This window comes from Suncus etruscus, chromosome 6 (genome assembly GCF_024139225.1).
Source record: "Suncus etruscus isolate mSunEtr1 chromosome 6, mSunEtr1.pri.cur, whole genome shotgun sequence".
Classification (NCBI taxonomy): domain Eukaryota; kingdom Metazoa; phylum Chordata; class Mammalia; order Eulipotyphla; family Soricidae; genus Suncus; species Suncus etruscus.
The window spans coordinates 131388527-131416045 of record NC_064853.1 but is presented as its reverse complement, the minus strand read 5'-3'; the positions used below and the strand labels follow the sequence as shown (position 1 = coordinate 131416045).

General features: G+C 38.6%; 1 protein-coding gene across 1 annotated transcript in view; it reads right to left on the bottom strand.

Moving 5' to 3' along the window:
* The window catches only part of DOCK2 (dedicator of cytokinesis 2), a 442819-nt gene that overhangs the window by 314616 nt on the left and 100684 nt on the right, over window positions 1–27519 (bottom strand). The window contains exon 24 of the mRNA XM_049775655.1: window positions 136–244. Within this exon, the coding sequence (XP_049631612.1) occupies window positions 136–244 (109 nt within the window). The remainder of the gene's footprint in view (window positions 1–135; window positions 245–27519) is intronic.

Here is a 27519-nt window from a genome sequence, read left to right as displayed (position 1 = left end):
TGGCCAGCCCGGCCTTCAACTACCACAGGGTTGCATAGTCCAGGAAAAGCAGACATGATCTCACCCTGATGTTATTTCTGGGATGACCAAGGGAAAAGCAGATTGTTTTTACAGTATTTTGTAGTATTCACCAACCTGCAAGAGGATCGTTGTCTTATATTGACTTTTCATCAGGTTGTTAATGGATTCAAAGAGCCGTCTCATGGATTCTTCAAACTCCATCTGTTCTTTGCCTTCGTAAAGCCTGAAAGAAGACACATCCTAGTCATTCCTCAAGCCCACAGACAGTCAAGACCTTTGGAAGAGTATGCTGGCTTCAAATTTCATTTAAATTAAAAAGAGAAGAGATGGGAGATGGGATGTAGGGGGTTGAGAAGGAGAGGGAGTGATTTAGCAGGCACTGCATAATGCACAGAAGAGGAAAAGCTGCATCCCCTCTGCAGCCTCCAGAGCCTCCAACTGATAGCATAATGAAATTAATCCCTGATCTCTCTGCCAACACATGCATGCATGCACACGCTTGTGCACACTCACACAACACACACACACATCCCACTTGTATTTTCATTTTAATTTGTTTAACCCTGAAGAAGTGCCTCAAAGGATAAAACTTCTGAGCTGAAGTGATATTAATAATTCCACATCTCTGCAAGATTCAAATGACAGATTGGTCATTAGATTTTCTTTTATCTTTATTTTTGAGGGTTTTTTTTTTTTTGTGGCGGTGGGGGGGGGTCACACCCGGCAGTGACTAGATCCCTGGCTCTGTGTTCAGAGATCATTTCTGATTGTGCTTGGGAGCCCTATGGAGGGCTGAAGATTAAACCCAGGTTGGTCGCATGTAAGACAAACACCCTAGATTTTCAAAGGATAAATACTGAATAGTACACTTGTTCCCTTCCTGCTTGTCAGATGAATATGGAAATGTCTGTTCTATGTCAGGGCCCCTCTACTTCGATGGGTATATTTATGACCTCATTTAAATATATTGTTCCTTTAATTAAAAAGTCCTGTATTATTATTATAAAACAAAATATAAGCCTAACAGAAATGAATAATCTATAAAGTGGAAATCTTTATAAATTCTATAGGAAGATTAGCTCTTGTTAACATTTTGATAGCTATCCTTCCAGACTTTCAATGTCTGCATTAATAGACATTTGACTTTTTATGGCAAAACTTTCCTCTTATATATAATCCATCTCTAGGCCCTGCCTTGGAGTTTGATGCAGCCAGACCCTCTCCAAAATCTTTTAAGGTCAACCATGCAAAAACCACAACCTGAACTAGTAAATCCCATTCCTTGCAAAGAACATTTTTTCCTCCAATTTAAATGAAAAATATCTCAGGTCACACAGTCCAATAGTCGAGTTGCTCCTGGCAAATATGGTAAAGGAGTTTCTCTGACACACAAAATGGTTTTGTTTGTTCCTCTTGTAAGCACAGGATGGGCTGTCTATCACTACCACCTCAGTCTCAGTCTCCCAGAAGCCTCACTGTCCTCTTGTCTTTCTGCCCTTTTCTTCTTCCTCAATCTGTGTGTATCTCTTTACTGGTCTTCAGCAGTTATTGGTCTCTCTGACTCTCTCTCTCTCTCTCTCTCTCTCTTTCTCTCTCTCTCTCTGTTTATTTTTTGGTTTTGGTTTTGGTTTTGGTTTATGGGAGGCCACACCCGTTGATGCTCAGGGGTTACTCCTGGCTATGCGCTCAGAAATTGCTCCTGGCTTGGGGGAATCATATGGGACACAGGAGGATCAAACCACGGTCTGCCCTATGCTAGCACTTGTAAGACAGACGCCTTACCTCTAGTGCCACCGCTCTGGCTCCTCTCAATGTTTATTTTATTTTATTCTTCCTCTTTTTATGTCACAGTGATTCTGTCTGCCTATCTCTTTCTCTCTGTTCCCACCTACTTCAATAAACATCTTCCTAAAACTCTTCTAAAATAAGAAATATATTCTATTCCAATTGTAAGGTTGCCAGAACCTGTTCCTAACTTTCTGGCTATCTAGTGCATGGTCACAGACACCAGGTTGTGAGTGGAGTCAGGAGACCAAAAGTGACATTAATCTCCTCACTTTTCTTTCTCTTCTCTACCTCTCCCCCCTCTCTAAACAACTCACTCCTAAACTTACTGCTGGAACAAAGGTACCTGCCATAAAATTTGTCTTCTAGATTCAGTCAGTTCTAGGAGACAATCTGCTCTGCTCTACACAGCTTGATACCACACTATTAGCAGCAAATGTGGCAAGTATGCTCTGCCCCCAGTTATGGCCTTGTATGTAATGAATCATTAGCTCATCTTCAACATGCCATGCGTTACTGGAGTATCAGTTGTATTATTCCTAATAGTCCCACTTCACAAATGAGGTCAGAGGTTACAAGACTGTAACTTGCCAAAATTCCACCAAAATGAAAAACATAAAGCCATCTGGCAGGAAGAAAGAGAGCATCCAAATTTAAAGATGAAAACAAAAAGGTCTTTCTTCTTGAAATGGCTTAATTTAAGTTTTTCTTTTCGCCAAAGCTAAAACTAACAGATGCTCCAGCCTTTATGACTTTTGACTTGAAGTTCTTTCAACCAAAGGTGGAGAAACTTTTTTCTGTCAAGAGCCGTTTGTATGTTTGTAACATCATTCACAGGCCATATAATACAGACAGATGGGATCTGGACAGCCTAGAGAAGTAGATGTTTCTGTCCCTTCCTGTCTCCAGGCCAGACACATTATTTCACAGTCTTAAACTGCCTGTAGGCCAGATCTCTATCACCCCTCCTTAGTCTTTTCACTACTCATGTTGTCTCAAAACATTTAATAAACCACATCACAATCCCTATTACTGTTCTAGAGTGTCTTCATATACATTTAACTCTCAGACATGGCTGCACATGGCAGTCATCAGTATTTATATAATATAGACTTTTCTCTCTGTAAGTCAGACTTGCTTGTTTATCTGTGTTTAGGGGGTGGGATGGTTTTCTAATAGGTCACTTTCTTAAAAACTACATGGATTATCTAACCAGTATCCTCCTGGCTGACTACTCACTCCCATTCTCACCTGCAGAAATGGAATACCCCACCAAGAGAGAATGTCACATGCTCTCTCATTCTCATTGGTCATTAAATGGGTGTTTCTGGGATGATGGCATTGATGGCAGTGCTAGAGGAACTTAACTATCCCTAGACTCCAAAGAGATCTATGACACTACTATGGTTCCTAACCTCCTTAGGTCTAGTTACTTAATTCTGGATTTTATGAACTACACAAAAATCCTTCCAATGCATGTTTTACTTTTCTTATACTACCTCTTATTGGATCTATTGTAATGCCTATAATCGTGACGCTACAGAGAGGATGAATGGTTTTCTTCTCACAGCTCTCTGGGCCTTTATTGTTATTTTTTTTATTTGGGGGTTATATTCATTGATGCTCAAGGATTACTCTGAGATCTGTACACAGGGATCATTCTTGGCAGTCCTCAGTAGAGGTTAGAAGTGCTGGGGATTGAACCAGGTTAGTTGCATGCAAGGCAAGTGCCTTAACTTCTATACTATCTCGCTAGCCCCTATCTGTAGTTTCTTTGGTTTTGGGGGGGACACAACTAGAGGTGCTCATGAGTTGCCCCTGGCTCTGCACTCAGGTATCATTCCTGGTGGTGCTGAGGGGACCACATGGGATGCTGGGGATTGAACCTGGGTTAGCCACATTAAAGCAAGGGCCCTACCTACTGTACTATAGCTCTGGCCCCTCTTTGGGGATTTTAAACCAAGTGCTGGGTGGGTGGAAGTGTGAGTGAAAACTTAATTCATGCTTCTCTTTAAATGATGAGGAAACAGAGATCAACAGGGAAGGGAGAAAATTTCACCACCCTTTCTCCATTTTTTTTTGTTTGTTTAGGGGCCATAACCCTCAGTGCTTGAGGGACCATGTAGTGCCACAGAGATCTGGCATGCAAAGCAGGCACTCAACCTTCTGAACTATGTCTCGAGCCTCCCCACCCCTTCCTTTTCATCTTCTTCACTAATGTCTTTTAAATGTTGCTGGAGGTGAAAGGAAAAGAGACTTTCAGTTATAAAATCGAGTTAATTGCCTATTCAACTTCAAACTTTGTAGCAAAACAAAAAAGTGAGATTGATTTCTATGAACAAGACTGATGTGCTCACTATTGGTCACAGAGCAAACTAGAGCTCAGCATTTTTCTTCTAAGCTCTGAGGACTGATGGAGCAGATGATACAAAGTCTAGGAGGCCAAGAGCAGAACATATTGTCTTTGTGGGATTCCAAGCTGCTCCCTGTTACTCATGTCACAAGTACCTTACTTAGCATCATATTCTAGGGAAGGAAATATACCTAAATTAGTGTAAATTTTATAAAGGAAAAACACAAATATGTGTGACAAATGGCTTACAGTTTATAGCAACCATATCATTAAAAATTATCACACTATCAATTATGTGTGCTAACCTTTTGATTCTTTCTCCTCTTCCTCCTCCTCTCTCTCTTTCTCTCTCTCTCTCTCTCTCTCTCTCTCTCTGTACTGAAGATTAAACCGACAGCTTCATACATGCAAGGCAAGTATGCTCAATTATTGCTCAATTCTTAACTTTTAAGCCTGGATATTTACTAAGTGGGAATGAGAAGAAGAGTTGCTATAAACATGGTTGGAAAAATGAAATAGAACTATTTAGTATAAAGGGCTTTGTTATCTAGCTAGCATCCTCCATATTATGCCTGCATGGCCTCAAATAGCAACTCTGAATCCTACCTTCCTTATCAATAAAATGAAAATAAAATGCTTGTGTAAAGAGTATTTGAGGAAGAATCATATTAGCAAACTCTCTGACCAAAGGGAACATAAATATTTTAAGGGAGGAGTAGCTAAGGAAAAGGATCAGAAGGGTTTTAATTGCTATGAAAGAAGCTGATAATGGAGGGTATTCCATATTATGGAGTCCCTCTGAAAAGTCCCTCTGAGAATGATCAGAGGAAAATGATGTGTCATCTATCTGTATGGTGGTACATGTGGCCTGAGGTCAAGGGCATGAAAGATGCAGTTTCAAGGCTTTTATTGCACTCAGTCTCCAAAACAACTTTAGGAAGCAAGTTTATTTTTTTTTCTTGGCTTCAGTGCACCTAGAAAGATGCTTCCAAAACCAGCTGATTCTGCCAAAGAGCGAGTTATTGAAGGGCTCTAAGGCCCAGACCACAAGGAAAACTGGAACAGCCTTTGAAGCCCTGTTGTGGGGCATGTGAGTCGGCCACAGCAAGCTCTCTAGCTCCCAGTGTTTGGATAAATATAGCGGTGCTCAGCCCACATGTGATTCATTAAGAAGACACTGTGCACAGCTGAGCACTCACTAAATGCAAATGGGGCCCCATATGGAGTGTACAATGCTTTGTATCACCTCTTCTGCAGGTACTGAAAGCTGCAGCCTCAAATGAAAATGCCAACCTCAAGCCAGTGGCCCAGGGAAGCAGAATCCAACCCAGGCATCTCAAATCTCACATCTCACAAATCTCACAACACAGAGACTGGCACACACCACAGAGAACAAAACAACCAGTGCTGGCACAAATGTGAAGAGAAAGGGATGCTCATTCATTGCTGGTGGGAATGCCAACTAGACTAGCCTTTTTGGAAAACAATATGGATATTCCTCAAAAAACTAGAAATTGAGCTTCCATATGACCAAGCAATACCACTCCTACGTATACACATTAGAAACCCAAAATCACATGAAATAAAGCCTTCTACATTCCTATGTTCATTGCAGCACTATTTACAATAGCCAGAATCTGGAACTGGAAGGAAAACGCAGTGGTAGGGCATTTGCCTTGCGGTTGAACAAGGACAGACCTGTTTGATCCCCAGGGTCCCATATGGTTCCCCAAGCCAGGAGCGATTTCTGAGAGCATAGCCAGGAGTCACCCCTGAGTGTCAGTGATTGTGGCCCCAAAACAAAACAAACAAAAGACAATATCCAGAATCTTGAAACAATCCAAGTTGCCCAAGAACAGATGAGTGAATAAAGAAACTGTGCTATAACTGCACAATCGAATATCACACAACTTCTAGGAAAAAAATAATTTATGAGAAAATTATGCTGAACAAAATGAATAAAATGTAGAGGGATAAACATAAAATGATTGCACTCATTTGTGGGATATTGCAAAATCACCTCGCATGCTGTATCTCCAACCCCAGGTGAACAGGACTATAGCAGGGTCACACATGAGATAATCCAAACCAGGCTGAGGGTGAAACATGTATAATTTGGCAATCTTCTACTTTGTATCTCCTGCAAGCTGCCTGCCAGAACAGTTTTAATTGAGTATAGAGACCATCCATAGGTAGGGCAGTAAGGACATAGTAAGGGTAGATAGCTCAGGCTAGTCTGAGCCTGACCTGCTCAGGTTTACATATAAAATGATCTTTGTTTTGGGTGAAACCAAGTTGTAAACAAACAGATACAAAGAAACTAGGGTTGATCTTTGTTTTAGGTAAAATAAGGTGTAACCTAATGGGATATAAACGATAAAATAGAGACAAGTGCCAGGAGGACCAGTCCATGTAGGAAGATTGCCACAAATAGTGGGGGGGGAATACAGTTAGGGCAAAGAAGGGACCACTATGACAATGATCATTAGAAATAATCACTCTGAACAAGAACTGGGAACTGAAAAAGAGATAAAGTGATATGCATGATACCACTTAAGCAACAATATTGCTCATCACAGTGTATCAAAGGGGAAACAGAAAGGAAGAGAGAGTGAGAGAAGTGTGTGTGTGTGTGTGTGTGTGTGGTAAGAGAGAGTGAGAAAGAGCAAGAGAGAGAGAGAGAGAGAGAGAGAGAAAGAAAGAGAGAGAGAGAAGAAAAATGCCTGCCCCAGAGGCATGTTGTGGGCAGGCGGGAGAGAAACTGGGGACATTGGTGGTGGGAAATGTGAACTAGTGAAGGGTGTTGTACACTGTATGACTGAAAATCAATCATGAACAACTTTGTATATATGAAGAACTATTTTCGGACAGTCTAAAAACCATGTTGTTTAAATAAAAAATTAATAAGATAATAATAAAATCAGAATTCAGAGGCAAGGGTATTCCAGGTATCCCAGCTTGATTTCGTTTTCTACTTCACTTCCTCTGAGTCACATTCATGGGGCTCTTCCTAATTTTTTTGCCCACTTTTAGAGGTGATATGAACATTTAAGGAAGACAAAATAGTCTACATGCCCTGTTCTATCACTCACTGGTTCGAGTGAACTTAGCTAACTTTTGTCATCACTATATATAGAGGCTCAGTTTTCTCATTAGTAAAAATAATACTTTAAAGCAATCAGCCAGTGTATAGCATGTAGTAAACTCTAAAATATGTCAAATGGTATTTTATGGTGTCACTTTCCCTCCTAAATTTTCCTTTTTCTTTGCTTCCTAAACCTTGAAGAAGAAATCAGCACCTACAAAAAAATAATAGCCAGAGGCTAGAAATAGTGGAAGGTGTATTTTTTTGCATGCACCCTACTTGTGTCTGATCCATGACTCTCATATGGTACCATGATCATTGCGAAGAGTGATTCCTAAGCAAAGAACCAGGAGTAATCCCTAAATACTCCAGGGTGTAGCTCCAAAACAAAGCAACTCCCAACTCATTTATTGAGCAACTACTGTGTGTAAAACACGATGTCAAAAAAAAAAAAATACGATACCACAATCACCAGAGAGGAATTGGTAGGTAGAGAAAAAAAACGCAACTGGGGTTCAATGCTGCCAATAGTACTTCCTTTGGGTAGGTATGGTGCTAAATTCTTTCTGTGCACTAATCCATTTGGTAGAGACTATTATTCTCTACATATTCTAGGGGAGCAGAAGGGAGGCCCAGGAGAAGAGCAAGATCCCTGGTTAACCATAGTTTTGCCTGTTCTGGGCATATCACTCAGGTTTGAGCATCTGCCCTTCCAAGTCACACTAAACTATATCCCTGTTCCTCCCAACCTTGGAAGTCCTGTCAATATCCCACAGGGCTATATCTGAGTTTCTTCTGTATCCAAACCCAAATTGCATTTAGTAAGTGATGCATATCTGACTCATTTTACAAATACCCATAAATAAGACCAAATTGGGCATTTTAAAATGAAGATTGTTTTCAACATGTCCTTGGTTAATATTATGTAGAATTGACCATAATTATTCAAACTGTAAGGTCCCACCACAGTATTTTATCATCTTGTCATTCAGGATATGTTTGTGCTCAACACTATGATGTTTGGTATTCAGGGTCTATCAGTGTATTTCCTAAGTGAAACATATTTTCTGCATACATGCAGCACATCACAAAAATTCAACATTTCCTAGCTTACTTTCTTCTTTCCTTCTCTCCCTCCCTCCCTCCCTCCCTCCCTTCCTCCCTCCCTCTCTTCCTCCCTCCCTCTCTTCTTCCCTCCCTCCCTCCCTTCCTTCCTTCCTTCCTTCATCCTTCCTTCCTTCCTTCCTTCCTTCCTTCCTTTCTTTCTTCCTTCCTTCCTTCCTGCCTTCCTTCCTTCCTTCCTTCCTTCTTTCCTTCCTTCCTTCCTCTTCCTTCCACCCTCATTGTCTCCTGCACTACAGCATATGCACTACATAGACAGAAGATATTTTGTTAGTCTTTGTTGTAATTTGCCACAGCTATATAACAGGAGACCTGGAATACCATAAACTGGTTTATAAATAGAGACATAAACAAATATTATGTTTTTAAATGCTCTGAATGAACTTTTAACAACTTCAATGTAACTTATATAAAAATGTCTAATGAATCCAAGAACTCATGGCAGTTCATCACAGTAAATGGCAGAATCTGACTTTAAGGGTGAGGGTATCTGGATCTTTACTTTATTCCTTTGACAACTAGGCAATATAGACTCCCTGCATCAGAGATAATGTTATAAGTCTGTCTAAGGAAAGTTTGATATCTGGCTTTAGCCTTTTTCTGTTCAAGCTTTAAATTCGAGGTAACATGGCTAATCATCCTGCCCCTGGGTCATGAATTCACCTTATCGGAATAAGTATCAATTAGCCACTTTCTAAAAAGAAACAGTCATTCCTAGCTTCAGAAGAGAGGTTACTCTGGAAAATTACATTAAGATTCTAAGACCAGAATCTACCTACCTCTCTACCTAATCCCAATCCCCAATTTGGGACAAAAAATGATTATAGTCAGACCTTTAATGCTCTGATCCTGTGCACAGAAAAAAAAAACGCCTAAGTATACTCCATGGTTACAATATTTAGCTTTAATCAATAGGGCTGAAAGGATTCTGCTAGCCTTTCTTTCCTGTGCAAGAGCAGCCCCTTTCCTAATTACCCCTTTTCTGTGTGGCCACGATCACTGTCTCCAATCCCCACACCTTCTACCACCATTGAGATGTTTGGACCAATTTCCAAAATGAATCAGAAAATACAGATTAAACCATGGAATGCTGGTGCAATTAGGTTCAAGTGAGTTGTCTGGTCCAACAGAAACCAGAGATGTCCTCAACTAAAGATAATCAAGCTGGAATTATGAAAGGTAGAGAAACGAAGGTAACAAAGTTGGAATTCCATCAGGAGAAATACAATTAAACTGTATAGGGAAGCGGATACGTGAGGAGGAGCCAAGGTAGCTGCATGGTAATGATGTAGCAACTTTGATGGCCAGAGGTGGCCACACAGCTTTCACTTGGTGAAATCCCTCCAGCACTGAGGTGGAGCTCAGCTCACACAACATCCCTACTGCCTTTCATCAATAACAAAATTATTTCTACTCAAGCCATTCATTTCCCAGAATCTGACATTTGAGAAGAGATCACTCCTTTGGGCAAACTGTAAATAAGTTGCACTAAACAGTCTTCTTTCTGTGAATCACTCTGGGGAAGAATGATTTGTAGATGAGAGGAAAAAAGACAAATTCAACATGTGGGGATCCCGTTTTGAAAAATGCCTAGAATGAGCACTCAAAACTGACTGCAATCACTGAAGAAAAACTGCCTCAGGTGGAATCATAAACTGCCTAAATAAAATAAATTGAAGTTAACAATATGGAAGAAATGAAAGAAAAACATTCTACCCAAAACATTCACTTTACTTAGAAAATATGGCAAGCCTGTGTAATAAATTAATAGTAAGTAGGTAATAAGATGCAGGCAAAAGCCTTGAGAAGAACTCTAAGTTATGAATAGAGTGTGATATGTGCCCTGTGCTATCCTTCATTCTACCAGGAGCAACTGCAGCCTTTATGAAATTTGGCAAGAACTAAGTTGCATAATTCTGCACTTAAGTAAATTTCTCCATTAGCCTGAAAAATTGTGCTCAGTTTTTTTTTTCTCTCAACATAATTAGAAATTGAGTGTTCCCGAAACTATATTCCTATGAGGGTAGGGGGAGGGAGACAGAGAGAGAGAGAGAGAGAGAGAGAGAGAGAGAGAGAGAGAGAGAGAGAGAGAGAGAGAGAGAGACTATCATCTAGACTAGAGAAACTAGTATTTGTTAAACTAAGAAAAATAAGAGAAAGTCCAGATTTCTCCTTAGGCCCCATTGGTATACAAAGTTTCTGTATATTCAACTCATAGTTTTGTTAACCTTTAGGAAATGGGTTCTAAGTGTTCCATTATATACTTTTATATTATTTGATGCTAGTTAAACAAGTAGAATTATTTTTAATTTTTAAAGAAAGTCTACTCTTTCTTTGGGATGAATGTTTTTTGACCTCCAGCTCCTTTCCTTAACAATCTTTTCTCTCAAAGCCTTTCCTAAATTTCTTCATTCTTGCTGTGGGAACTAAGACTGGACCAGGGGATCTAGCTCAAGGTTATACAACTAGAGACAAACTTCTTGCTACAATTATAGAATTGAGATGCTGCATTTTCACCTACTCCTTGTATCTGGCACAGACTAAAGCTAGAGAGATGATTACCTGAGAGAAATGTCAAGTTATTATTACTCTAAACTGTGGTCATGCCAATAGCATCTGAACTTTGTTCTTCTTAGTCTGTGACTTCCTTAGACTTATATTAACCCCTGGGCATCCCTGCTCTGTTAGTCTGCTTAGAGCTTTGACATTTGGTATGTAGAGTTAAACAGAATTTTAACATTTTCATTTCTCATGATGATGCTCCAATAAAACTCTTTTGCTCAAAGAAAATGATGAGTTTAAAATATTAAGGTTTTGCATTTGAGGATGCATTTTAACAGCAAGATGGCTGACGATGGCTGAGGGCTGAGGGTACTGTCAGAAAGAGCAATAATTCTGGAATCTAATTCAGACTCCAGCCTTAGTGTACGCATTGCTGCCTTTTCAGATCTTTGTGCTGAGTACTTTGCCCTCACTTGCAAGTAAGCCACTTTACCATTTAGGGAAGCCTCTATGATTCTTCTGTCTTCTATTCCCAGAGTCAGGAAGGCATACTGAAACCAAGACCAAACCTGTACTCCTTCCAGAGTTCCTAGGCATAGATGTAGGAACCCAACTGGGCCTGAGTTTGTGCACATACATATTGAAGAACTTGAATGTCAGTATTGGGCCCCATTAATTCCACCCTCCAAGTCATTTTCCAGATTTATTGATACATGTAAAAAAAAACCCCACAAATTTGTTAACACAACAAAGTTCCTAAGTCAGAGAGGGTAACTTCTGAAGTGCCAAGCGGTTAGGAGACTCTGCCACAGTCACCCCGCCAGATTGCTCCTGCTGGATGGTCGCTGCTAAATTGCTGGAGAAACTATTTTCTTGACAACTGGCTCTTGCTGCCTTTTGCTACCAATTCTACTGCTCCAGGCCCTAATAGTTGGAGCCCAGAACAGACAGTGGGTAACAATCCTTTAGGGAATCAGAATTGTGACCCTGTGGATCAAAGTCATGACCCCTTCATGGATCAATAAATGCTGTGGTGGATTAAATCTATGCTAGTCTCCTGAATATTTGGTTTTATTTACTTATTTATGTTTTTTTAGGTCACACCGGGTGGTGCTCAGGGGTTACTCCTGGCTCTGTGCTCAGAAATCACTCCTAAAAGGCACAGGGACCATATGAGATGCTGGGATTCAAACCACCATTTCTCCTTGATATTTTGTGTGCAAGGCAAATGCCCTACCGCTGTGCTATCTCTCCATCCCTATGGTCTCCTGGATATTTAATGAAAATCTTTTACCCTAATGTGTGTCTTTCAAAGATCTATTGCTATTCATGTTATTAGGGGTGATGACATGCTGGAATATATATCTCCAAATAATGATAAAAGGAAACAATTCTTGGGGCTGGAGAGATAGCACAGTGGTAGAGCATTTGTCTTGCACGCAGCTGATCCAAGATGGACAGTGGTTCAACTCCCGGTATCCCATATGATCCCTGTGCCTCAAGAGCAATTTCTGAGTGTAGAGTCAAGAGTAACCCCTGAGTGGCACCTCGTGTGAACCAAAATCCAAAAAATAAATAAATAAAGGAAAGAAAATAAGAAGGAGAAAAGAAAGAAAGAAAAGAAAGAAAGAAAGAAAGAAAGAAAGAAAGAAAGAAAGAAAGAAAGAAAGAAAGAAAGAAAGAAAGAAAGAAAGAAAGAAAGAAAGAAAGAAGAAAGAAAGAAAGAAAGAAAGAAAGAAAGGAGAAAGAAAGAAAGAAAGAAAGAAAGAAGAAAGAAAGAAAGAAAGAAAGAAAGAAGAAAGAAAGAAAGAAAGAAAGAAAGAAAGAAAGAAAGAAAGAAAGAAAGAGAAAAAGAAAGAAAGAAAGAAAGGAAGGAAGGAAGGAAGGAAGGAAGGGGAGAGAAAGAAGAGAAAGAAAGAAAGAAAGAAAGAGAAGAAAGAAAGAAAGAAAGAAAGAAAGAAAGAAATAAAGAAGAAAGAAGAAAGAAAGAAAGAAAGAAATAAAGAAGAAATAAATAAAGAAAGAAAGAAGAAATAAAGAAATAAAGATAAAATAAAGAAAGAAAGAAAGAAAGAAGAAAGAAAGAAAGAAAGAAAGAGAAAGAAAAAAAGAAAGAAAGAAAGAAAGAAAGAAAAAGAAAAGGAAGAATATTGTATTCACAAAATTACTTAAAAATATTACCTCCTCAGCCCCTCTTGCCCCACCTCCAGACCAGACCGAGTTTAATTTGGGTTGTCACCCTCTCTGCCCTACTTGTGCCTATGCCTCGGAAAAATAGAGCTCCTCATGCAGAATCTAGATCAAAGTGACAAAATGACAAAAATGTCACTTTCACTCCTCCAATACAGGAGAATTCCATCTAAAAAGGGGAGAGGTGCCTTTTCAGTAGAAACTTGGGCTCAATCTCAAACCCAACCTAGGGATGAAAATATTCCAAATATATCAATGGCAGTCTAGTAAGACCTGGATCACCTTGGCATGACTCAAACTCCAGCACCTCAGATGATGAGACCATTAATAGACCTTCAGACATAAAGTCTAAAAATTCTCTCCTGCCAAAATAGAATAAGGTGAGAATCCAGAAGATGAAGGCCTCTTGAGCTTCCATCTTACCAAGGTTTAAAAGTAAGTTCTCTTGGTCATTTCAAAAGACTTGTGCTGCTTATGGGCCCATTTCTTCATATTGTAAAGAATATTTACCCAGATGAAGTAAAAGTGTTCTTTAGAGTTCCCCAAGATTTTCAGAGTATACCTGAGTTCCTCCTGCTATTTGCAGTGGGAATGTGGTATAGTAATGAAGCCATGGTCAAACCACACAACCTAGATCCATCTGGCAGGAGACTTTCTGTGGTCTAAATCACAAAAGGCATTCTAATAAGGAAGAGTACAGTATATGAGAAAAAAAGCAAACTATCCTACTTCGTTCTATTCTAACCATGTCCAAGATGCAGCATTGTGTACATGGGAAAGGATTAATTCGGATGCAGAATTCAAAGAAAGCTAGACAAAAATCTTCCAGGTGGTCACAGAATCTTGTCTCCAATTTATAGGAAAATTAACAGATTTGAAAATGCCAACCAAGACTGGCTAAATAATTAGGGAGAGAAGCGATGTTATGGGCTAACTGAAAGCATGCTGGAATGTAGGTACCATCTCACATCAGGCATATGTAAATTCCCTTGAGGCCTGCACAGTACAGAGGCAGGCTAGAGAACCAGGCCATCTATGCAGAGAATATAGAGCTCTAACAAACTGTATTTTTGAGGTCACCATCTGGACTTTGTCCAAAATGTGGTAAGGGAAACCATTGAGCAAGATATTGTTGTTCCATTGAGGTTGGAAAAACTGGAGAAGAGGACAGCTTCAGACCTCACAAATTAGGGATATCAGCGACTATTGCACGGATTGTAGGACCCTCCCTGGCAACCCAGACCTTGCAACAATGCAATGGAGGAAATTATTGGGCAAGAGATTTCCCCAACAACGAATAGATATTCAGAAACTGGCCCCATGAGAAGAGGAGCCCCAACTCATGCAGGTCAATAAATTTGCTTCAACCTGATACCACAGGAAATGCTGCCTTAGATATCCCCTGCCCTGACACCATCACAATAACAGAAGCTCAATGCTAGTATAAAATGAAACCCGGAACAACTGTACCAATACAGTCAGGCACTGTATGCCTATTTTTAGAAAGAAGCAGTCTAACTATTAAAGGAATCAAAGTGCATGTGAGGATAATAGATTCCAATTACTTGGAAGAGATAATAGTTGTTATTACAGTACTAGCAGTATGGACATTTAAAAAAAAGAGTGCATTGACAAACTCTTGCTTCTTCCATTTGTTATGCCTGGCTATTCTGATGACCCAAAGATTAAAGGTTTTGGTAGCACTAACCCCATAGTAGTCTCTGCAGATCCCCTAGTGGCCTTTACCTATAATATTACAAAAAGCACTGGATTTTTTTAATAATGCATTGATTGGCCCACTGATAATTCTAGAGAGATACATGGAAAATAATTTAAAGGAGTAATTGGCATGGGTGATGATATTTCCCAATACTGATCCTGTAGCTAGGTCCTGCAAGAGATACCTTATGGCTTGCAGGGAATAGACACTTTGCCTTCTTCTTCTGTTAGACAGAGTGTTGATGACTGAAAACCATTAGTCATGAAAGAAAAAATAGCCACATTTTGGCGTTATGTGTCTCCCTTGTTCCTGAATTTATGGGGTCAAGATCTACATGAACAATGGCAAGCTGAGTAGCACCATAGCACCATGAAGATGGACCCAAACCTGGGGTAATCCCAGTCCTTTCTTCTACAAATTCAAACCACAGTAATTTTCTATTATGTGTGTTCCCAATGACATCAAAAGTGATAATGTTCCAGCCTATATTAATAAAACTTTTTAATCATTTTTTCAAAGAATAGCAGATCAAACATATCACTGGTATCTCATAATTCTCAAGGACAAACCATTGTTGAACATGCTCATAAGACTCTCAAAATTCAATTATTTAAAAAGAGAAAAGGGGGTATGCCTCCACTTTATTTTCCTTCCTTAACATTGTTTTCTTTAAGTCTTTTTTAAATTTACCTCCAGGATAACCCCATATAGCTGCTTAAAGACATTTTAAAGATTTACAGGTTCAGAAAACAATTCACTTACCTGGGTTAAAATTGATAAATATTGGGTAGTGAGCAATCTAATCATTTGATGGAAATGCAGTGCTTATATTCTACAGAGGACAGTCCCCAAAAGAAACTCTGGATTCCATTATGCCTCATCAGGAGTCTATTTTTCTGAGACTCAGAAAGGCTTCTAGCTTTTCATCGCTTTAAGAAATCATTGAAGTCGTCTCTTGTTTTTAAGCAGTCAGCTGCTCTTGTGCTTTTGTACAGGAATCAGAATGTAGTTATTTATTTTTTGACCCAGTAAGAATCCAATTATCATTTCCCCTGCCTTCTATTAGGAAGATATAAGAAAGTGAAACTCTGGCAATCCCACAACGCCCATGTCAGCAGGAAGTAGTCAGATGATCTCATCACCCCAGTTCTTAAAATATCAGAGTTTTCACTTCTTGAAGTAAAATAATTATAAGTTTAGCATTTTTATAAAGGTTTTAAACAACCACTGCACTTGGGTCACCTTTAAAGTAAGTTTTTGTTCAAAGTAGTTCCTTGATGTTATAAATTTCAGGAGCTTTTATTTTATTCTACTCCTCTTACAACATGTTGCTATTTTTACTGTTCCCCAACAAAGTTTTCTTTTCTTTTCCGGTCCTTTAGCAATAGAGTTCCAATCCCCTTCCCCTCCATGAGGTGTAAAATAAACTGCTGTTTGTAACCAGCCCAATACCTACTTGAATCAGAAATTTTGACTGGGATCATGACTTAAAGAATGATCTTTTTTCTTAATGTTTTATTTATAATATTTTATTTAAACACCTTGATTACAAACATGATTGCGGTTGAGTTTCTGTCATGTAAAGAACACCCCCCATCACTAGTGCAACATTCCCATCTTGACCTACAGAGGACTATTGACTTCCTCACTGCCTTGCACTGATAGATTATGTCATCAGCTAAAATCCTTCAGAACTGACCTACCTGAAACTTAATTGGCAGTGTAGGAAAGTACTTGAAATATTTCGTCAAGGATACTTCACCCAGCTAGATTTCCATTCAGGATTTAAAAAAGAATACAGGGCTTCACATGGAAAAAAACTCAGAGACTTTACAGACTCAAAACCAACATTATAAGAAGAACTGAAGGGTCTATTTAAAGCAAGGCAAACCCAACAAACACCCAAACCCTTACAAAAAGATGACACTTAATCCCATGACAATAAACTGTCAATATCAATAGACTAAATGCACCAATTAAGTAACACAGAGTGGCAAAATGGGCCAAAATGTTGAACCCAAAATTTTGCTGCCTGCAAGAAATACATCTGAATAGTCAGAGCAAACATTCAAAGTTGAAGTCTGGTAGACAATCATTCAAGTCAACACCTCCTTAAAAAGGTTCGGGTGGCCATATTAACATTAGACAACACAAACTTTAAGCTCAAAAAGGTTATAAGAGACAGAAATGTACATTTATTAATAATTAAGGAATATGTACAACAGGAAGAAATCCCAGTCCTAAACATACATGAGGGGCCAGCAAAATATTTAAAACAATTGCTGATAGATTTGAAGAAAGACATCAATAACAAGACAATAATAGTGGGAAACATCAACACCACCTCCCTGTCACCCCTTGATAGGTACACCAGGCTAAACTCAACAAAGATATACTGTATATAAAGAGAGAAAAGGAAGAGTGTTGCTGAGTATATAAATATATATAGGGCTCTCATCCCCAAAATGATAGATGAGCTCATTTTTTGGTCTTCTTCCACTGGGCTGCATTCATTCTTAGGGGAATAAAACCTTGGGTGGTTGAATTCTTTGCTTGAGTGCTGGATTTCCTGGGCCCTGTTTTCCTGTTTTATACCTCTTATCTTTGTGGATTATTTCCTGCTTCAAGGTTTGCTTCCAGACCTACATCTTACTGAATCCTCATTTTGGAGCCTTAGGCTGCAATGGTGAAGGTTTTTCCTGCTCTGCTCCCTGACTAGTTTCCTGCTTTTCTGCCTGAGACAGCCAGAAATGGCCCCAACAGACATAATCTCTTCAGCACAAGCCAAGAAAAGCCCCAGCAGACATAATTTCTTCAGGGCTCTGCATAAGGTAGGCTGATCCTCCATGAAGGGTAGAGCTAGAAGACCATGACTTCTTTGCTTTCCTTTGTGGCTGCATGCACCCTCTAGTCTATGAACTACAAGAGCATGTCCATAGAGAAACAACGCTGAACAATATGCATAGAGAATGAAGATATCAGCTTTGTGAGCAGAAAAGTACCAACCACCTAGTTAGCCTCTCAGATAAAGAGTTTAGAGTAGAAATATGGTGGATATTCATAGAACTCAAAGAAGACATAGATAGAGCTGAACAGACAACAAAAATAGAAATAAAAAACTCCAAACTGAAATAACAGGACTGGAAAACTCAGTAGATAAAATGAAAGTCTCAATAGAAAGCCTTTCCAACAGAGTAACAGCAGCTGAGGACAGAATCAGTAGCTGGAAGATAAGATGCAAAACAATTCCATATAGAAGAAGAAATTGGGGGAGAAAAGCCTTAAAGCAAAGGGTCAGACAATGGAAAATTACTCAAAGAATGTGAACAAATGAAAATAAAAAAGTCTTTGATAATCTCAACAGAAATAAAATAAGAATCATTGGAGTTCCAGAGACCCAGGAAAATAATCCCCAGGAAGAATCAACAGCCAAAGACAACATTACAGAGAAAGTCCCAGAGCTAAAGACTGCACACAATCAAATCCTGCATGCCCGAAGAGTACCAGCTAAAAGAGACTTGAAGAAAAGTACCCTAAGACACATTCTAGTCACAGTGATGAATACCACAGATAGGGGTAGAATACTGAAAGCAGCAAGATCAAAAAGGGAAATTACATTCAAAGGAGCATCCTTAAGTTTTATGGCAACCTGTCACAAGAAACCCTGAAGGCCAGAAAGCAATGATGGAATACAGTGACAAAACTCAACGAAATGAATGCTTTGCCTAGACTACTGCACCAGCCAAACTCACTTTCAGATTTGAAGGAAGTATACATAGCTTCACAGATTAACAATATCTAGGAAACTTTACAGACACAAAACCAGCCTTAAAGGAAAAACTGAACAGTCTACTTTAAGACAAGACAAGCAGACACATCAAACTTCTACAAAAAGATGACATTAAATCCCATGACAATTATCTTTCTCAACATCAATGGACTCAATGCACCTATTAAGAGACAGAGAGTGGCAAAATGGATCAAAAAGTTCAATTCAACATTTTTCTGCCTACAAGAAACACATCTGAATAAACAAAACAAGCATAGACTCAAAATTAAAGGTTGGAGGAATATCATCCAAGCAAACAATTACCTTAAAAAATACTGGAGTGGCCATATTAATAGCAGATGACACAAACTTTAGACTCAAAATAGTTTTAAGGTACAAAGATAGACATTTTGTACAGAAAAATACTTAATACAATTGTTGACAAATCTGAAAGAAAATATCAATATCAACACTATCAACACAATAACAGTGAGAGACTTCAACACTGCCCTGTCACCCCTTGTTAAATCAACCAACAAGAATATACTAGCTCTGAAAAGAGAAATGGAAGAAAGTAGACAAGTAAAGAAATATATAGGGCTTTCCATCCCAGAAAACTTTATACACATTCTTCTCCAAATCACATGGGTCATTATTCAGGATAGACTACATGCTAGTCCATAAAACATATATCCATAAAGTCAAGAGGATAGAAATTGTACAGACTACTGTCTCAGATCACAACGCACTAAAATAGAAGTGAACTACAAAGGAACACAGAAGAAAAACTTTAACACCTGAAAATTAAACAGCTTACTACTGAACAACAAGTGGGTCAAATGTGAAATTAAAGAGAAAAGCAAAACATTCCTGGAAACAAATGACAACGAAGACAAAAATTATCAGAATTTATGGGACACAGCAAAAGCAGTACTAATAGCAAAATTTATTGCTTTGCAAACACACATCAGAAAGGAAGAAGGGACTATATAAAAATCTTAGTGACACAGCTTATAAAATTAGAAAATGATAAACAAAAGGAATCAAATATACTTAGGCAGAAGGAAATAACAAAGCTTAGAGCACAAATAAATAAAGTGGAAATCCTAAACCAATCCTAAAGATCAACAAAAGCAAAAGTTGGATCTTTGGAAATGAAAAAAAAAAACAAGATTGATAAACCACTAACAAAACATACAAAGAAACAGAGAGAGAAACTTAATAAACTAAAATAGAAATGAAAAGGGGGAGATTACTAGGGACTGCAGAAATGTAAAGGGTAATCAGAGACTATTTTGAGAAACTCTATTCCATGAAACATGAGAAACTGGAAGAAATGGATAAATTATTGGACTCATAATCTTCCAGGGTTAAACCAGGATGATCTAGCATACATAAACAAACCCATCACTACTGTGGAAATTAGAAATCAAAATTCTTCCCCAAAACAAAAAAGCCCAGGCCCAGATGGATTCATTAAGAATTCTTTCAAACCTTTCAAGAGGAACTACTACCAATCCTTTTTAGGCACTTTTATGAAATTGAAGAATCAGGAACACTCCAAAATAGTTTTTATGAAGCAAACATCACATTTATTTCAAAACCAGACAGAAATGCTGCAGTGAGAGAGAGATAGAGAGAAAGAGAGAGAGAGAAAATGATAAACAAAAGGAACCAAATATACATAGGCAGAAAGAAATAACAAAGCTTAGAGCAAAAATAAAGTGGAAATCCAAAACCAATCCTAAAGATCAACAAAAGCAAAAGTTGGATCTTTGGAAATAAAAAAGAAAAAGAATACAATATTGGTCTACAGACCAATATCCCTGATGAACACAGATGTAAAGAGCCTCAACAGAATTCTAGCAAATAGTATCCAAAGCCTCATCAAGAAGGTTATACATCATGACCAAGTAGGTATCATTCCAGAAATACAAGGGTGGTTTAACATTCATAAATCAATCAACATAAATACACCATATCAACCAAAAGAAAAATAAAAACCATATGATCATATCTAACACCCATTCTAAATTAAAAAAAAAAAACAAAAATCTTATCAAAATGGGAATGGAGGAGCCAGAACAATGGCACAATGGTAGGGAATTTGTTTTGCATGCAGCTGATTCAGGACAGACAGTGGTTCAAATCCCAGAGTCCCATATGGTCCCCCAAGCCAGGAGTGATTTCTGAGTGCATAGCCAGGAGTGATACCTGAGCATCACTGAGTGTGGCCCAGAAACCAAAAAAAAAAAAAAAAAAAAAAAAAGATGGGAATGAAGGAACTTTTCTCAACACAGTGAAGGCCATCAACCACAAGCCAATGGCAAATATTATTCTCAATGGAGATGAACTAAAAGCCTTTTATTTAAAATCTGGTACATGGGGCTGGAGAGATGGTATGGAGGTAGGGCATTTGCCTTTCATGCAGAAGGATGGTGGTTTAAATCCTCATCCCATACTGTCCCCCGAGCATGCTAGGAGCGATTTCTGAGTGTAGAGCCAGGAGTAACCCCTGAGCACTTCCAGGTGTGATCCAAAAACCAAAACTATAAATAAATAAATAAGTAAATAAATAAATAAATAAATAAAATCTATACAAGGCTACCCTCTCTCACCACCCCTATTCAACATAGTGCTGGGATTTTTTGCCATAGCAATTAGGCAAGTCAAGGATATCAAGGCCATCCAGAGAGAAAAGGAAGAAATCAAGTTTTCCCTGTTTGTGGATGGCATGATACTATATTTAGAAAACCCTAAAGATTCTACAAAAAGCTTCTAGAAACAATAGATTCATATAGCAAAGTGGCAGGCTACAAAATTAACATGAAAAAAAACCATTGGCCTTCTTGTACATTAATAATGATAGAGAAGAAATGGACATTAAAAAACAATCCCATTCACATTAGTGTCACACAAAGTCAAATATCTTGGAGTCAACTTGACTAAAGAGGTGAAGAACCTATAAACAGAAAACTACAAAACCCTTCTTCATGAAAACGGAGACACATACCCTGCTCATGGATTGGGAGGATTAAGATAATTAAAATGGCAATACTCCCCAAAGCATTTTATAGATTCAATGCAATCCCTCTAAAGAGACCCATAAAATCCTTCAAAGAAGTGGATCAAACACTCCTGAAATTCATTTGGAAAAATAAACACCTGTGAATAGCTAGAGCAGCCCTTGGGAAAAGGAATATGGGAGGCATCACTTTCCCCAACTTTAAATTGTATTACAAAGCTATAGTCATGAAAACAGCATAGCATTGGAATAAAGACAGACTCTCAGATCAATGGAATACATTTGAGCATTTAGAGAATGTTGTCCAGACATACAATCAATTAATTTTTGATAAAGGGCCAATAAATGCAAAACTCATTAGAATGGTAGTGAGTGAGAGAAATAGAATGTCTGTCTCGAAAACAGGCAAGGTGTAGAGGGTTAGAGGAGGAGGAAAATGGGGGCATTGGTGGTGGGAAGGTTGCAATGGTGAAAGGGGTGTATATTTTTAAGACTGAAACTCAACTACAGACATATTTGTAATCATGGTGCTTAAATAAATATATTAATAAAAATATATAGGGGCCAGAGCAATGAAGCAGTGGTAAGGCATTTGCCTTGCACACAGCTGATCCAGGATAGACCTCTGTTCAATCCCCCCAGCGTCCCATGTCATCCCCCAAGCCAGGAGCGATTTTTGAGCGCATAGCCAGGAGTAACTGCTGAGCATCACTGGGTGTGGCCCAAAAACCAAAAAATAAATGAATAAATAAATAAAATAAAATAATAAAAATATAATGAATGCCCTAATAAAAGTCTCTTAAATTGTGCTATAAGTACAATTAAAAACTTAACAATATTTATTGAATAAATGTTTATTAAATGGATGAGTAAATATGTCTCTGCAGGAATCTATATTAAGGGAGTAATATGAGGGATAGCAGAAAAGTGTTGGTGACTTGAAAGATGGTCATTATATGGACCTCATTACTAAGTTCTTTTCAATTTTTCATTCACAACAAAACATAATAAGCAGCATGCTCCACAACTGAGCAATATCCTATTTTGTATTAAGGAAACATTATGCTTTGAGCATAATGCCTGGCCCAAGTGCATCTAAAGTAGATCACAAAGTATATCTAGTTTCCTGATTCAGTTCGGTATCTCTGACAATGATGTTAACTGGCTGAATGTCAGCCCTTTGGCAAACTGGACCCTTTATTATCCCTCATGTTCATATAGAGTTAAACAGGGTTTGCAAAGCTACATATTTAGTCAGTAAATTGATTTTCCACACAAGTCATTCTCTAAGGAAATGTCATCCTTAGCATTTGACAGAAACAGCCATTTTTGTGCAAAGGCAAGGCTTCTGCCAACAAGCAAGCTCTCAAACTCCTAACAAGGAGTTAGCAAGAAAAAGGAAATTGTCTACTGCTTCAGCCTGAAAAAGAATAAATACCGTATGTCCTCTATGCTTTTTTACCTTAACTATGTACAGCACTGATAGTCTTGTTCTGAAAAATTAAGCCATTTAAAGGGACAATGGATGCAGACATGACAAGTGTCTTACACTTTGCTCTGAGCTGAGTACAGGTCTAAACCAGAGTTTGCCTGGCTGACATCACTAGATAAGCCACGAGGATTCTACCTTGGCAAAGGACAAGACACAATGTAAAGCCTGAACATTCAAGTGGCATGCCTTGATATTGTTAGATCCTAAAGACCCCCTGAGTGGTAAGGAGATAAGACACTAAACTCTGCATGAAGGACTAGCTAATGCACCAAAGGTCTAAATGCAAACTCTCATGCTTCTGAATCTCCCTGTAGTAGTTGATATCGCTGACACTCCTTCCTTGAAATGTTCCCTTTCCTGGTTCCAGTAATCTTTCTGGCTTCCTTTCCTGTGTTTCCCAGGGCTCTCTCCTCATTCATCTCTCTAGTCTCTGGGGTTTCATTCTGAGTTTATAGCACTATTCACCTTGTGCTGTAGCTTCACATACCTCTATGGATCAATTTGTGCCAAAAATACATCTACATTCTCCACTCTTCTGAAATCCAATTCTGTTTCTGTCTCCTATATTTCCACTGGGATACCTATCAATAACACCTCAAACATATACCAAACAAAGCATGATCCTTTTCTATATTCATAATATAAACTAGCAATGTTTGGAATAAGAGGGCAGAGAGGATCATTGTCCGATTGGTTAACTCTGCACTCCCCTTCCATCCCACTCCCGTGTTCAACAAGTCCTGACTCCCTGACTTCTTTAAACCCTTGTCTTCCTTCCTTTCTTCTCCAGATTTACTCTGACTACCTTCATTCAACCAGTCTCCTTGCCTGGATTATTGCAATATTTTGACATACTGCCTCTAGTCTCTCCCTCTCTATCTTCTCCATACTGACCTTACTTCTTCATTAATTTAATCATGCTTAGACTATACTTAAGTACTTTAGTGTATAACCACTGCCCAAACCTAGTGTTCCCAAACTTCTATGAAAAAAATTGTAATTTTGATCTTCAATAGTTTATTTATTAATAGATAATCTGCATATACTATTCTAATCATAATTCAAATTGTTTATGAAAGTTTATTTTCCCTGTCTTTGGGAAATATATGAAAAAATTTTACTTAGTCCCAAAGGATTATTCTATACATCTGCCAGGGTGATTGATAGAGAGAAGCATCTCTGCCAATCTTCCATGGACAGTGGATGGTGACATCTCCATGGTCTGATATTTAAGATTTTCTCAACCTTCAACCAACCTCTCAGGGGCATTGTCCCTGCTCCTTCCTGGTCCTCCCCAGTGGCTTCACCCAGTAGCCTCTCTGATCCATGGTATCCATGCCTAGATCTTTGGGCTATGCCCCTTTTGTAGTAGACACAGTATAGACTAAAGAACTAGGCATAAATATCAGATATTTCTCTACCAATGTCTAGTTATATTATATATCATACTTGTACTCAAGGAAATATTGTATTAAGGAAACTAAAACAAAAGGGCAAACACAAGAGTGACTACAAAAATGGCAGGTAAGAGTGACAGGAGCAATTGTAAATTATATCACATATTCTACTTTCTTTATTCAGTTTTAATTTTCTCTTTTCCAGTGGGCTGCATAAAAAAATCACCTCTGAGAAGAATTACTCATCATGACAAAAAGGATGAATTCAAACTTGCATGCCCCTTGGGAACCACTTGCAGGCTTCCACTGTCCTAAAACCACACCCACTGCTCATTCCAGTTACTTCATAGCTAATATGCCTGTCCATCTTGTCATCTACACTTATCAAAGATCTTAGCACAGTATGTTTTCAGCAAGAGTTTATCAATATTTTTCTACACAAAGGGTAAAAGAGGAGAGTAAAGTATATGCACATGTACAATTTCATATTCAAATGTGCTACTTAACAGTTTAAAAAGTGTTTTCACATGTGTGTAAGAAGCAAGCTGTTACCATCCCTTCTGCACTTAAGCAACTCATGAGGCAGATAGTAAATTAAAGAAAAACTGTTTGACAATATCTTTTTTATGACAGTTTTGCCTGCTGCCAAGTTAATGTTATCATAGAATGATTCCATTAACTGCAATTGTGCAGTTTTACTGAGCCATTACTGTCATCAAAAAGCAAAATCACATTCAAAACTGAAAACTAAGGCTTACATAGGAATAAATGTCATTAACATGCAAACAAATTATATGCAGGTGAAACAGAAATAGTAACATGACAGGCATTCTGACTGTTGCTCAGCTTAAACAGATAATTACATTTTAATATTTATTCATACATAAACAATAAAAACAAATCATACTGACAAGTATCTTTGAGTTAAACTCATATTGGTTTTAAAAGGTAGGGGCTTTTATACTCTGACTTCAGGCTACAATAGCATTGCCTGTGCCTTATTCAGATAGTCTTGCTGCCTACCTTATTTGTGACCCAGAGGCTAAATTACTATATAATATTTCCATTATTGTTGAAATTGAACTGATGATAGAATAAAATGGGGGTTACAAGAGAGGATATAGGCACTGTAAAGCACAATGCAAAAAGGCAAAAAAAAAAAAAAAAGGCAGCTCATCTAATGCTAAAAGCAGTTAAAGGGCAATGATATCTGACCCAGGGAAAAGAAAGCCAGACTGTCTACCTGTGAACTGTGCTCCTTTGATACCTGTGTTAATGTGTGGCAGCCCCAGTGAAAACAATGGCACTATGAAGGCCCTGGCTCTCCTTCTTGGCATCTGGGTGAGAGCTGGGGAGCAGAACAAACTGGGAGGGGCCAATGCCCCCATGAGGAAGCTAAATACCTCAATATCCCTTTCCTGATCAGTGCCTCATTTCCAAAGAATGAGAGTTCACCCAGTCTGACATATGCTGGCTTCTTTTTATTGTTCCTTGAGAGGGTACACGTTCAAGTCACAGTTTCCTAGAGAGCTTTCCTTAGAGCTCCTGCTCCAATCTAGCATTTCCTTTACAGAAACCTCTCTGTCCCCTCTCTTTACGGATGGTACCATATGAATAAGCACCTAAACTAAAGGCCTTGTGCTTCCCAGCAGCCTGACCCAGAGTGTAGACTCACTAAGTCAAAGAAGCTCTCTCTCAGACTAGTTTCTCCTTTGGCTAGCCACCCTTAACACATGTAGAGCCCAGAATAAGTCCTGATTCTAAAATTTGTTTAATCAAATGAAATAGAATGCAAAATATTGCTCTGCTAGTTCTCAGCTGCCTGATCTCTGAAACTAAATTTTGACTTCCCTATTCATGAGTTGGGGGACAGATGGTGAACTGCTGCATAGTGATCAAGAGTCTATTACAGGCCAAGAGCTGTTCTTGGGATACATCGAAGAGTAGTCAAAGATACCAAATTTCTGGAGCTGTCAGCCAGCAGAAAGGGAACGAAGACCTAATTCATTCTTGTACAGGAAATTCACATCTGATCAGTTCAATAGAGATGGAAATGAAAGAGTAAAGGCAGAGCGAAAGAGAGGGGATCAAAAGTGCTACAGGCAGAAGTTAGCATTTTAAAAATTTTAATAAGATAGAGAAAGAAATATTTAAGCATAAATTAGTAGGCAAGGCAAGGGAATAATCAAGTTGACTACTGGGAAACATGCAAAGGCACTTAGGAGCTGCAACCACAGAAGGGTGCTGTGCGACTGGCACAGAGCAAGTGAGGAGTAGGAGGAAGTGAAGGCAGGAGATAAGGTCCACAACTGGACTTTTGTGGTCTGACAGAGATATTATATACAATATGCTAAGAAGGTAATAATATGTCCTCTTTAACTCTTTGGAAATAGACAGGGAAGAGGCAAGATCCAGTGCGGCTTCAAGCTGTGCAGTCTAGGTAGGATTGGCTCCCAACAGTACCATAACAGGAAATGACCTCAAGTGGGGGATTTCTCAGAAACCAACTTTGGTAGAGGCAAAAGGCCACAGTGCTGGGAGGTAAAGGCAGAAGGGTCACCAAGAACAAATCAATAGCAGGAGACTGTCGGTTTCTTATGCTGAGTGTCTGTCTTTTCACTTTTGGTGCTGGTTGGCATCTGGCTGGGCTGGGGAGAATGTTTTGCTTCGTGAGGAGTTAAGAAATGAGTAAAAAGTAGGTTAAATATGGAAGGTTAACATGAAGGGCTTAAAGAGGGTTTGTAAGGTGTTAAGAAAAAAGAGGGGGAAAGGGTTATCTATGAAGGAGGGGACAACTCTATACAATATATTGTATCTATTTTGGACTGAAATTAGACTGACAATAATATGGCTTGCACAGACTCCAGGTGCCTACATCGGCAACCAGAGGGGTTCGTGGATTACATTTGGAAAGCTTTCCTAGATGATATGGGACAATATACTTGAAGAGAAGAAGGAAAAAAATGGAAGAAAAAAAAGAAAAAAGTATAGCTGGCAAATATGTTGTAAAAGGTCCCCCCACACATACCTTTTTTTCCCTTTTTAGACTGGTCATGCT